Genomic DNA, 13,959 nt, shown 5'->3' on the forward strand with positions numbered 1-13,959 from the left:
GAAGTCCCAGGGGTTAGGAGTTCAACATATGAACTTACGAGGGAGTGACAAAATTCAACATGTGACACCAAACAAACCTGCTTTTTCTTAGGCTTTTCCTGTCTATAAGTAAGAAGGAAACTTGGGCATCCGTCCTTATTATGTCACTTGCCCTTATGTTGACTTGATCCAAGAGCTCACAGAAATTGGAGGCCAAATTTTAAAGTAGGCATCATGGCATCCGTCAGATTTATGAAGGGGGGGGTCTGTGACTCCCAAATGACTCACAACTTCTGCTCTACAGCTTTTTTTCTAAAGTGCCACCTTGGTACAAAAGTAATACATACTGATTTTAGAAAGTTTAAGAAGGGTATAAAAATAAAAGTTATCCCATTTGCTTTAGGCATTTTTTTTTTTTTGAGACAGAGCCTCAAGCTATCGCTCTGGGTAGAGTGCTGTGGCATCACAGCTCACAGCAACCTCCAATTCCTGGGCTTCAGTGATTCTCTTGCCTCAGCCTCCCAAACAGCTGGGACTACAGGCGCCCGCCACAACGCCGGGCTATTTTTTGGTTGTAGTTGTCATTGTTGTTTGGCGGGCCTGGGCTGGATTCGAACCCACCAGCTCTGGTGACTTAGCTGCTTGAGCTACAGGAGCCAAGCCTGCTTTATACGTTTTATATCAGCATGCTTTTTTTTTTTTGCTAGCCTGATCGTATTTCATGTAAGATTTTGAATCCTCCAGCTTTTAAAATTCCACATTGGATAATAAGTATTTTCCCATTTTTTCACAAAATCTTCATAAATAGTTTAAAATGGTACGTATTATATATTATTCCATCTAGTGATAAGCAAGGAATGACTTAGATATTTTCTTGTTATCCCTTTGCAAACATGTAGGTGTTTCTGTTTTTGGTTTTTATAAACAATACTACAACAACCTTTGCTTAATTTAGACTCAGAATAAATAATTTATTCATAATTCAGCTGGGGGTGAAGGAGAAAAAAAGGACACAGTGAAATTAGTTTAAATTGAAGGAAAGTGAAATCTACTGCAGTTAATAAATGTTTCAGACCCTGCTATCATGTTGGGCAGACTATGATACTTTGTAAATCTTTGTTATTTAAAAGTTATTGTTCATTGAATTGTTAAAGTAGATCACAGTAGATTATGTAGTCAACATTTTTCTCCATAGCTATTCTTTTCCTTCCTTCCCTCCCCTCCTTTCCCCTCCCCTCCCCTCTCCTCCCTTTCCCTTCCCTTTTCTGTTTTTTTCTCCCCAGGGTCTTCCTCTGTTGCCCAGGCTAGACTGTATTCATAGCTCACTGCAGCCTTGAACTGCTGCGCTTAAGCAGTCTTCCCACCTCAGCCCTCCAAGTAGCTGGAACTTACAGGCATGTGCTGCCATGCCTGGCTAACTTTTAAAAAATTATGTGTGGAGACAAAGTCTTGCTGTTGCTGAGGCTCCTTGGCTTAAGCAGTCCTCCTGTCTTGGCCTCCCAGAGTGCAAGGATTACCTCTTGTCTTAGCCTCCCAGAGTGCAAGGATTACAGGTGTGAAGCTCTGCTCCAGGCCCTTGTTAGCTATTCTTTGTGGTGCATAACAGACTCTCCCATGGAACCTTCTGGATGATGAAAATGTTATCTGGACTGCCTAACATGGTAGCAGTTAGCTACATGTGACTGTTGGGTAGCTGAGATGTGGCGGGTGCAATCAATGAACTGAATTTTTAACTTTAAGCTCAGTTGACCTAAATTTAAATTTAAATAGCTACCTGTGACTGGTGACTACCCTATTGGATATTGCAGACGTACAGTGATCATTACTAAAACACTTTTGTAGTGCTTGCCTTTTCTTAGACACTCTTCTGAGTACTTGAAATACTTACGATGACTCCATGAGGAAGTCTTCCAGTTACTACTGTTATATAACAAATCACCCCAAAGCTTAGTGGCTTACAAAGACAACAGTCATTTATTTTGCTTGGGGATCCATGCAACATCAAGCAGCCCCAGCTGGGGCTATAGGATCCACTTCTTCCTATTGTTTTCTGTCCAGGGAGAGGCTTAGGCTTCCTCACAGCAGGGCAGCTGGGTTCCTGGGGGCAGGAAGTGCCAGCTGTCAGTTTCTTAAGACCTGGGAAACTGACAAAGCATCATTCCCAACATATTTTATTGGTCAGGCCCAGCACAGAATGGATATTTAAGGAGAGAAGATATATAGATACTGAGTGGGAGCAATATCAAAAAATTGGGGGGCCATGTTTTATAATTATCATAAATGGGTACAGTGTTTTGATTCCACTATTCTGATGAGGAAACTGAGTACAGAACAGTTAAATTACTGGCTCAGGGTGGCATTTTTAGTATGAGGCCAAGATGTTATTCTGCCAGGCAGTCTGAGCTTTTAACCTTGGTGCTATTTTATACCTCTCTATAATTCCTTTGCTTCACTAATTTGGATTCTATCTTCTTCAGTTTTATTCATGGCACAATAGGTAGGAAATTAAGTGAATGATAGATACAGTGGAACCTTTGTAAGTTGGCCACCCAAGGGACTGTAAGAAACTGGTCGACGTAATGGAAGTGGTCAACATAAGGAACCAGACATGCTGTCCTGATACGTACATGTGGTGCATGTCCAGTCTGTGACAATTAGGTCAACTTACAAAGGGGATCAAGGTAGGGAAGTGGCCAACTATGGAGATTCCACTGTCTGTAAACCGGAAGACTCTGTGAATATATAGTATTTGTAAGTGTTTGCTCGATATCAAATTCAGGATGAAGACACAAGCTCAACCTCCTCACTCGGGGAGATTATTCTGCTCCCCTTCTGAGCCCCTCTGCTTTCATCCCTATCTCCCACTGCCCCCCAAAGAGAATTTATTATCACCTCCAGATTGAAACAGATGACGATTCTCAGTAAAAGTGCCTCTCTCAGCGTGCTGCCTACTTTGTATGGAATATGTATCATTAAAAGGAATAAATAAATACAACTTACACACAACTGTAAAAGGTGTTAAATTCTTGTTTCCGGTTTTTACTGTAATTAAGGCTAGAGACTAAATCTTAATTTAGATAGATATTTGTTTACTTACTATATTGATCCCTGGGGAAAGAAATCAGAAAAAACATTAAAGGTTATTCCAATTTCTAGAGGTTTTCTGATAAAATAATGAATGCAGCCTCTTTCAACCCAGAGAAACTAGTCATTTCCTTCCATGTCCATTTCCGTACAGAAGAGGGCCAACCCTTTGTTCTATGGGCCCTGCTTTGCGAGCAAAGCTTCTTTTTGCTGCTCCTTGCCCCTGTGATTGAACTGTGGTCATTTCACACCAAATAATTTGTCACCAGTATGATCCTTAGAACAAATTTTCTTTTCACCAAAATTCTCTTGAGAATGCTTAGAATTAAATGCCTCTAGCTTTCTAATTTCTGGGTTTCCTAAGCATTATGTGTGAATGGCCCTGATGTAGAAAATTTCATTCTGCCCCTTCGGAGCCCGGGTGCTCCGAATCCTGGGACTTGGTTTCAGTTCTATTCCATGGTTTCGTTAGTCCGCATCGCCTGACCTCCTCCGTGTGACACTGCTCGCTTCGATTCCTGTGGCACGGAACTCTGCAGGCTGATCTGCACGGTCTGTCCTCTCTGTTATCTTTTTTTTTTTTTTTTTTTTTTTTTTTTTTATTTTGGCCGGGGCTAGGTTTGAACCCGCCACCTCTGGCATATGGGACCGGCGCCCTACTCCTTGAGCCACAGGTGCCACCCCTCTCTGTTATCTTAATCGGCCACATCTCTGATGATAATCAGGGGCTCCAGGCTTGGGGCTGCTCCCTTTGCAGAGCCCATGTGACACTGTGCAGGTTGCCTGTGGGGCGTGTGCATGTGATGCTTTGACACGTCTAAAAGCAAACTTCTTTTTTCTACCAGAAGCCTTCTTCACAGCCTCCCTGTGCCTATCGTCATCCAGGTGGTCCCCACTGCTCTTTTCCTTCCATAGCATTTCTTACAATCTGTCAGGATCTGCTGTGTGTTGCCTTGTTCAGCGGCTGTTTCTCTTGGCACCCTCCTGGCTCCACGGTGGCAGGGCCGTCCATGCTGCGCACCTCCCACTCCCTCCCGTGGTGCTTCTCACATGTCCAGTAGGCAGTCAATACTGTTTGCATCAGGGAATGAGCGAACAGAGGTGCATGCTGTCACTTTTATTTTTCTTTCCTGAGCCACCATCTTGCTGCCATTTTCTATTTTCCCCTCTTCTTCATATTCTAGATATGTTAGTTTACTCAATCCTTCTAGACGGTTCTCCACCTGTGGGCCACAGCATTAGGAAGGTTGAGAACCACTGTTCTAGACCATAAGCTCCATCTGCTCTCCTGAGTGTGATGCCTGAGTGCTTGGGGGGTGCTGGGCATGTAGGTGAGCCATTGCTATGTTGCAGAAATGGTTCTAAGTGTAATTATATGTAATAATGCGATAATTTCTTTTCATCTTCATAACAACCCTAGAAGGTTGGGTAGGTGCTTTTAGTATGCCCATTTCATTAGAAATCAAGGCATTGAGATACTAATTTATTGTCCTTTGTCACACAGCTGCTAAGTGCTGGAGTTGGAACCCCAGGCCCCTGAGTCCTGCTCTTAATCACTAAGCACTGTACTGTAAAACCACCTAACGTTTGTGTGTTTATCCTCTGCTGCTCACCCAACTAAGAAACTGGGTTCATGAGGTGTAAGCAAAGATGACTCTGGGTGGGACCCAGTTCACGAGTAGCAGGGACAGGAGGTGACTCAGACTGTCTGAGTCCAAGCCTGGATTCTCACCCTCTGAGCCTGTGCTGCCAGACCCGCCCATCTCTGCGTGACCCATGGTTTGGAAGCAGATGCTGACTTACGTGACATTTCCCGAGGGCCCATAGGCTTGTCTTGCCCCCTGCAGACGTGTAACAGGGCCGTGCCTGTTTCTTTCTGCAGACAATGGAGGCAGCCGCACTTTGCACTCCAGGACTGAGACGACTCCGTCGCCTGCTAACAATGCTGGGAACGGACACCCAGAGTACATCGCATACGCGCTGGTGCCTGTGTTCTTTATCATGGGGCTCTTTGGGGTTCTCATCTGCCACCTGCTTAAGAAGAAAGGCTATCGTTGTACCACAGAAGCCGAGCAAGACATCGAAGAGGAAAAGGTGGAAAAGATAGGTAAGTCACCTGGCTCCTTGTTGTGGCAGGAAATTTCTTTTTTCTTTCTTTTTTTTGCAGTTTTTGGCTGGGGCTGGGTTTGAACCCTCCACTTCCGGCATATGGGGCCGGCGCCCTACTCCTTTGAGCCACAGGTGCCGCCCCGTGGCAGGGAATTTCTAAATAAGAAACCAGGGAGATGGGCCTTCTGTCTCTCAAGACCCAGTGATCCGTTCTGCTAGCAGGTGCTGTGGTGCCCTGCCTAAGTGTAGATTTCACAGTAATCACATCTGGGATTTGAAACTTTGCTTTTATTTAATGCATACCTGCCAGGTAATTTTCCCTCATGGCCTTGGACAAGTTAGGTATGCTCTGAATCTTTGCTATGTATACTTTAACTGAAATTCATTTTTATTGCATTTCATTTTCTTCAGTTGACATTTTAATTTAATTCAGGTGAGGGCAATAATCCTCACCTTGTAAAGTTCCTGTGAAACTTAGAGAGAAGATGAATATGGCCTCTTCGTAAATATTGATCCTTATTGTTATTATTGTTTACTTTTTGAGACAGGGGCTCTGTCTCTATCAGAGACAGGCTGGGGGGTTGAGTGGCATCATCACAGCTCACTTTTAACCTCAAGTTCTTGGGCTCCAGTGATCCTCCCACCTCAGCCTCCAGAGTAGCTGGGGACTATAGGCACATGTCACCAAGCCCAGCTAACATTTTTCTATGTTTTGTAATGATGGGGTCTCGTTCTTGCTCACGCTGGTCTCAAATTCCTGACTACAAGGGGCCCTTCTTGCCTTTGCCTCCCAGAGTGCTTGGATTTTGAGCGTGAGTCACTGTGCCCACCTCTTAACTATTATCATTGAATCAGATTCTAATAAAAATGAAAGAAGAATTAAATGTCTCACCATTTTTGTAGCATTACATTTGCTAGAGGAGTTCTATCTTAAACCTTTGTGAAAGGAATTTACATGTATTAAGTAAATGATTGTGTGAACAGTGCAGTGAAAGTGTGGCAAGATGGGGGCCTTACCCTAACTTCAGGGTAAGGTGGAGTTGTTAGGTAACGTTTGTAGAACCCCCAGACATGAAATCCTATTTTCTCACCAGTGTTTCTGTCTTATTATCTAGTAGGGAGATTTTCCTGACTTGGGCCTCCTAGAGGGCCAGTAAGGGCAGTCAGTGTTTGCAGAAAGGTGACATTTGGAGTAGGTCATCCTTCAAGCAAGCTCCTAGGGCTGGGTGGGGGAGGTTCCTTATTCCTTGCCAGCTTGCTGGACTGTTGTTTTTTCCCACCCCCACTGACCTTTGAGGCACGATGAGTCATGTGTGAGCTTATGAGCAAACCGAAGCTGAGTGTTTGTCAACAGAAAGTGGAGCCTCCTTGCCTCCTTCTCCCTGGATGCTCTGTGGGTTGGCCTAGCAGTCAGCTCCCACGCTGTCTACCCAAATACGCGTGTTGATGTAGGAGGGAAGCTGACCTGTGCATGGAGAAGACCCTTCCATATAAATGGGTAGAAAGGACGCCCTGCTTCTTTGGGAACTATGTGGATTTTCAGCCCTCCCAGTTCCTTCTTGTCTTACTGAAACAAATTTTACAGATCGGTTTCAGAGCAGAGGTTTGCCTTTTTCCAAAGAGCATTACATTTTCTGCTGGTACAGAGCCCCCCCAAATAAACTGAGTTTATGGACAAATAACCAAGGTCAAGATTTAGAAGGAAAGGAAGCAAGGGGCAGTGGCTCAGGGCTGTAATCCCAGCACTTTGGGAGGCTGAGGCAGGAGGATCACTCAAGCCCAAGAGTTGAAGACCAGCCTGAGCAAGAGTGAGGCCTTGTCGTTACTAAAAGTAGAAAACAAACCCCCCAAACAAACAAACAAACAAAATAAAAACTAGCCTGGTATAGTGAGGGCCTGTAGTCCCAGCTACTTGGGAGGCTGAGGTGGGAAGACCTCTTGAGCCCAGGAATTTGAGATTTCAGTGAGCTATGTTGATGCTCATAGGGCCAGAGAAAGATTCTCTCTCAAAAAGAGAAAAGAAAAGGAAAGAAAAAGAAAAAGAGGACAGGAGGAGAGTTTTGAGGTCAGGTGTCATGACTCACACCTCCCTGCACTTTGGAAGGCCGAGGCAAGAAGATTGCTTCAGGTCAGAAATTTGAGACTGGGCAGGCAATAGCAGCACCTTATCTCTACAAAAAAAAATAAAGAAAAATTAGCCTGGCATGGTTATGTGGGCATGTGGGGTCCCAGCAGCTCAGGGGGCTGAGGCTAGAGATTGTTTAAGTCCAGGAATTTGAGATTGCTATGAGCTATGATGACACCATTGGAGTGAGACCCTGTCTCAAAACAAATAAAAAAAAAGACAGGAGAATTTTATAAACATGGATGAATAATTGTCCAATTAAAAGTAAAGTAGTAATTTATATAATAGCCTGTAATTAAAATAAAATTCAAGGATAAATTTTTTTAAAATTAGCTTTCTTCTTCTCAGTTGTCCTAAGGGTTGAAGAAAGGACATGATGAGAAAGAATTAACAGCAACGAGGACTGATAGAAAATGCATTTCCAAATCGTTTTCATGGAAAGTGAGTGGGTGTTTGGACTTGAGAGAGATGTGATGGGCAGCTCTGATACTTTCTATTTTTGCTTATTATGCTCAGGGAGTCCAGTGCATTAGGACGTTTGGGGCTGAAGGAAGAAAGCCCAGAATCTTAGCACTGTGATTCATCACCGGAGGTTTCTAGAAACAGTCCGTTCAGTGATGTCTTGAGCTCCAAGACTCACTGATTGACATGATGCTGCTGACCACTTGTAACCTGTTCTCCCATCTTCTCTTCTCTTTCAGAATTGAACGACAGTATAAATGAAAATAGTGACACTGTTGGGCAAATTGTCCATTACATCATGAAAAATGAAGGTATGAATATTTTAGATTTCCAGAACAATTTACTGTTCATATACTTTATTACAAACGTGCTTTGAAGGGCCGGGATTTGTATGGACCCTCTTGCCAATTTTCCTTAAGCTCCTGAACACCTCAATTTTCGGCATTAACTAACCACAATGGTTTCACGTGTGTTCTCGGAGCATCAGTTGGTCTGGGTGTTGCAGAGAGCCAGCTCGTGTTCAGATCCTGGCTTCCCACTTACTGGCTGTGTGTAGTTTGGGGAAAGTCATGTTACTTTATGAAGCCTCCATGTCCTCCCATAAAATGAGGATAAGAATAAAATTTACGTCATGGCACTGGTGGTGAAGTGTCACACAGAAAGTGCTCAGTATAGTAAGCACTCAAATATTGTCTATTTTTGTACTTAAAAAATTGTGGTAAAATACACGTACTGTAAAATTTACTATTGTAATCATTTTAAAGTGTACAATTGGGTGGCATTAAGTCCATTCGCAATGTTGTACTAACATCACCACGATCTAGTTCCAGAACTTTTTCATTGTCTTAAACTGGAGCTTTGTACCCACCAAACAGCCAGGCCCCTTCCCCTCCTGGCCACCACCGCTCTGCTTTCTGTGTCTGGAGATTTGTCTGTCTCTATTCTCTAGTCCCAGGTGTTAAAGCTTCCGAAAAGTTGAACTTTTATGGAATTAAACGTATGTCCCTCTGAAATGTATTCTAAACCCTCATCTTAAATAGAAGATTAATTTAATCTTGATCAAATAAATTAAGGTCATTGTTCCAAATGCTGGTTTTTAACCTCGAGAGGACACCATCCTCTTAAGTTTTAAGATATGTGGGAGGGACCCCTTGCCCACATCCTCAGTAGCTGTGGAATTCTTATACTTTGAATTCTCAGGAGAATTTAGAAGAAAATTTCCCCCGAGCTTTGCCTTTGCCCTGGTCAGTCAGTGTTGGCTCATGTAGGATGCTGGGCCATTGATCCGGAAATTGAAATACCTCTGTACTCATCAGTAAACACCTGCTCTTCCACCCTCAGCCCTTCTCTGGGCCTCCCCTACCTGAGCCTCACGGCTGCTTCTCGTGAGCACCTGCCTGGTTCAGACTGGTTGTCATCTTGTTTGACTCTGCGCAGCTGTAACTCAGAGAGACAGCAATTCCATATGGTTCACCATAATTTTCACTGCTGATTTTATGTTTGGCAGAGGTCAAGGTGCTTTATGTATATATTCTCCCTCAATCCTCAGAACATCCCTGTGAAGATGGTTCTATTATACCCATTTTGTAGGTGAAGAAAGGAAGGCTCCGAGTGGTTGAATTTCACAGTGAGCGGCAGCCCTGTCTGGTTCCACAGGCAGCATCCCTTCCCCACGCTGTTGTCTGTTCTCTCTTCCCAAGTGCGGCTTTGAATTTCTGCCGTCTGCCAAAGTAGATAACCAAAACGACATGGATGGTGCTTTAAAATGAGAACAAAACCCCCCAGAATAGTTGGACTTTGATCTCTGTCTTCCAGAGACCCTCCCTTCAGAGATCCCTTTGGATGTTTTTTATCCTGAGGCTCAGTTTATTTTATTTTATTTTATTTTGGCAGAATGGATTCCTTTATAAACTGCTAAGTGCGTTCTGGAACTTGCTATGGTGTGTTTGGTGATGCTATTCTTGAGCACTCAATCGTGCATGTTTCTTTTACATAAGAAAAAGTACTTTTTAATTTGCACAAGAAATACATGAATATGTTCTTGGCATAAAAAATTCATCTGTCCCAGAAGGGCCCTTTCCTGCCTCTGTCCCTGTCACATTCCAGACTGCCTTCTGTGGCACTGGGGAGCTCACAGGACGTTGGGACCTGGGCTTCTGAGAGCTGGAGCAGCCGCTGAATTCTGGAATCAAAATGAATGGAAAGCAACTGTGGGAACTTTTCCAGGGGCTGAGTTCTCATGTACAGAGTGTTTGCTGTGTGCCAGGCCTATTCTTGGGGCTTTCCAGGGACCAACAACCCTATAATTTGGATACTTTATTCCTATTTTCTAGTTGAGAAACTGAGGCCCACAGTGCTTAATTAACTTTCTAGTTTTGCACTGGGATAGGTTGGCAGAGCTGGGATTGGAACTCAAATGTTTTGAGTCTGTAGTCTGTTCTCTAAACCTTGGTGCTTCCATGCTCTCCTCAGTATATGTCAGCCCCCCCGCCCCCAGTGCCTCATGGAGTTGCGCAATCTTGTTCAAGAGCAAGAAGCTCGCTGCATCTTGTTCAAGAGTTTTTATAGAGCTTAATCTCCAGCCCCGGCATCCCATCCCAGTTTCCCAGAGATCCCTAGGTGGGGCTGAAAGTTCCAACCCTCACTTTACCCTGTCTTTCTGACATATGGCCCCACCCCAGGCTGTATAGGGCCCCACCTTGAACCAAGACAGTAGCCGAAAGTCAGGTGTGATCCTTAGGGGCTCATTATGAATAACAAAAGACACGCCTGTCACCCAGGAAATTCCAAGGCTTTTAGGAGCTCTGTGCCAGGAACTGGAGACAATGACCCAAATATATTTCATGTTATACCATGTCTACACACTAATTGTCTCCTAATCCCAAGAGTTGGATTAACCCCAGTGTTATGTTTTAATTTATCTTTCTAAATAAGGCTGAATTGAATAGTGTTTGGGAGCCCACTGGTGTGGAAGTTTGGAAAGTACCTGGGACTCCATAGCTGAGTTTGTAGGCCGTTGACGGAAAATGTTGGGGAGATGATTCCCTAAGGGCCCCTGATTGTTCGCACTGGGCGAGAGATCCCTTTGGATATTTTTATCCTAAGGCTAAGTTTATTTGTTTTATTTTATTTGGCAGAATGGATTCCTTTATAAACTGCTAAGTGTGTTCTGAAACTTGCTATGACGATTTTGCAAACATGCCGTAACCTGTGTTCCTCTGTGTGGAGACTCGGACACTGACTGGCAGGAAGGAGAGTGTCCGGGTTAAGAGCGCCCACTCTAGAGTCAGGCTGACCAGGGTTTGGCAGGATGCTGCTAAGAGTCTTGTGGGAGCCGTGAGTATACACAAGGAAGAGGCAGGAATTCACCAGAGCTGTGTTCAAGGATTGCTCTTTTACCATAACTTCACAACCAAATTGTTGTGTGTTTTTTTTTAATTTTTCCTGCATATTTTTATTTTTATTTTTATTTTATTAAATCCTAGCTGTGTACATTAATGTGATCATGGGGCACCATATGAATTGTTGTGTTTTAATACTAAGGTGTTAGGTTAGAAAGTCTTCTCGGCCGGGCACAGTGGCTCAAGCCCGTGAGTCTAGCACTCTGGGAGGCCAAGGCGGGTGGATCACTTGAGCTCACTGGTTTGGGACCAGCCTGAGCAGGAGTGACACCCCATCTCTAAAAAACTAGCGGGGTGTTGTGGCAGGCACCTGTAGTCCCAACTACTTCAAGAGGCTGAGGCAAGAGGATCGTTTCAGCCCAGGAGTCTGAGGTTGCTACAAACTAGGCTGATGCCGTGTCACTCTATCCAGGGTGACAAAGTGAGATTCTTGTGTCCTGCCCCTCGAAAAAACAAAAAGAAAGTTGAGTGTACTCGCAAGAGATTTCACTCAGCAAACTAAAGGGTTCTTTACTAATAATTTCTAAAAGATAAGGATGAATTACAGAAATTCACAGGTATATTAGTAACACAACTCTACAAAAAACAAGCATTAGTAGTGATTCTGATGTATTTTATCTTCCTGGTATAATTTGACGTTTCATTTTATAGGCAGTCATCATTGGATAGGTGATTAATTTTCTCAGGCTGCTCTTAATTTTCTTTTCTTTTTTTTTTTTTTTTGGCCGGGGCTGGGTTTGAACCCACCACCTCTGGCATATGGGGCCGGTGCCTTACTCCTTTGAGCCACAGGCGCCACCCTTTTCTTTTTTTTTTTTTTAAGAGACAGAGTCTCACTTTGTTGCCCCTGGTAGAGTGCTTTGGCATCATAGCTCACAGCAACCTCCAGCTCTCTTGGGCTTAGGTGATTCTCTTGCCTCAGCCTCCTGAGTAGCTGGGACTACAGGTGCCCACCACAACACCCGGCTATTTTTTGTTGCAGTTTGGCTGGAGCCGGGTTCGAACCCGCCACCCAAGGTATATGGGGCCGGTGCCCTGCTCACTGAGCCACAGGTGCCACCCTATTTTTTTCTTTTTGAGACAGAGCCTCAAGCTGTCACCCGTGGTGTAGAGTACTGTGGCATCACAGCTCACAGCAACCTCCAGCTCCTGGGCTTAAGCAGTTCTCTTGCCTCAGCCTCCCAAGTAGCTGGGACTATAGGAGCCCTCCACAATGCTCGGCTATTTTTTAGTTGTAGTTGTCATTGTTGTTTGGCAGGCCCTGGCTGGATTCGAACCCTCCAGCTCTGGTGTATATGGCTGGCACCTTAGCTGCTTGAGCTACGGTGCCAAGCCTCGGGGTGCTCTTTAAACTTTTGTTTTAACAGTTTATTTATTTTTTTGGCCGGGGCTGGGTTTGAACCTGCCACCTCTGTCATATGGGGCCGGCGCCTTACTTCTTTGAGCCACAGGTACGGCTTAAACTTTTGTTTTTAAAAAGCTCATTCCTCTAAGTGCTTTCACTGCTCTCCTTGTTCTCATTTTTAGTGTATACAGTTGGTTTCTGTATAGAGTGTGGGTTCTGGATCTGTGGATTCAACTAACCACAGATGGAAAATATACAGAAGAAAAGTGAATAGTTGTGTCTGTATTGAACATGTATTGAAAGACCAGACCAGCGCCATCTTAAGAGTTAAGTTTCGCTTTCCCTGCCATTTCACTCAGTAAGTTTCACTTTCCAGACAAGCCCAGGCAATTCCCCGAAATCATGAGACAACCGCCCACCAATCAGGGACTCCCACCTAACCAATCCAGAAGCGCCCCCAAGTTCGAGCTTGCAATAAAAGGCCCGTTTGCTTTTGCATCAGACTCGGCTCCCTGGTGGTCTTTGTGGGGGATTTTGGGATCTGGGCACAACAGAATAAACTTTTTTTCTTGTCATATTCCCCAAACAGTGTAGTAGGACATCTATTTACATAGCATTTACATTGTACTAAGTATTATAAGTGACCTAGAGAGGATTGAAAGTATGAGGAGGATGTGTATATGTTATATGCAAATATTGCACCATTTTATGCAAGGGACTTGATTATCTGTGGATTTTGTTGTCTTCAGGGAACCTTGAACCAATTCAGCTGTATTTTGTATACAATAAAATCCAAAATTGTAGATGCGATTGTATGCCCAAACCTATTATCTGGAGGAAAATTATTTTTCTCAATCCTCATTATTAATCGAAAGGCAAAATGCCAGACATCACTGGATTACACTTAAATATATTTTGCAGCGGGTAATGTGTCTTCTTTGTCGTGAGGGAGAAGATACCATGGATCTATTTTCAGTGCCTTTTTTTGTAATGACAAGAGTTTTATTGGGGTCAAAACTTGTGTTTGGAAATGCATTCGGGTACCCTTGCAGGTAATCATGAAGGCCCAAGAAAATATTTCTTTTGGTAGAGGATGGTATGGTGTGTTAATTCTTTAAAAAAAAAAAAAAATGCATTTTTAGGGCAGCGCCTGTGGCTCAAAGGAGTAGGGCGCTGGTCCCATGTGCCAGAGGTGGTGGGTTCAAATTCAGCCCCTGCCAAAAACTGAAGGAAAAAAAAGCATTTTTATGGGTACATGCAGTGGGGTGATGTGCCCAAAGAGCATGAAAATCAGGGGCAAAAAAACCTTACTCTCCTATATAAAGCAGAGATACGCACATCATGCATAGCCAGATGTATAATATATCCGTAGTATCATACAGATACAGCTCTGAGTTGGGTAATAATGAAGACCAGTGTGAGAAACAGTCCATGTAAACTCTTATCACTCTCTG

The 13,959-nt window shown here is 43.8% G+C and overlaps 1 protein-coding gene across 1 annotated transcript in view; it reads left to right on the forward strand.

The window, feature by feature from the left end:
• Positions 1–13,959, forward strand: part of RELL1 (RELT like 1) — a 69,359-nt gene that overhangs the window by 25,944 nt on the left and 29,456 nt on the right. The window contains exons 2-3 of the mRNA XM_053577637.1: positions 4,946–5,170; positions 7,999–8,070. Coding sequence (XP_053433612.1) covers positions 4,946–5,170; positions 7,999–8,070 — 297 coding nt within the window. The remainder of the gene's footprint in view (positions 1–4,945; positions 5,171–7,998; positions 8,071–13,959) is intronic.

The sequence above is a fragment of the Nycticebus coucang genome, chromosome 23, assembly GCF_027406575.1.
Source record: "Nycticebus coucang isolate mNycCou1 chromosome 23, mNycCou1.pri, whole genome shotgun sequence".
In the NCBI taxonomy this organism is placed as follows: Eukaryota; Metazoa; Chordata; class Mammalia; order Primates; family Lorisidae; genus Nycticebus; species Nycticebus coucang.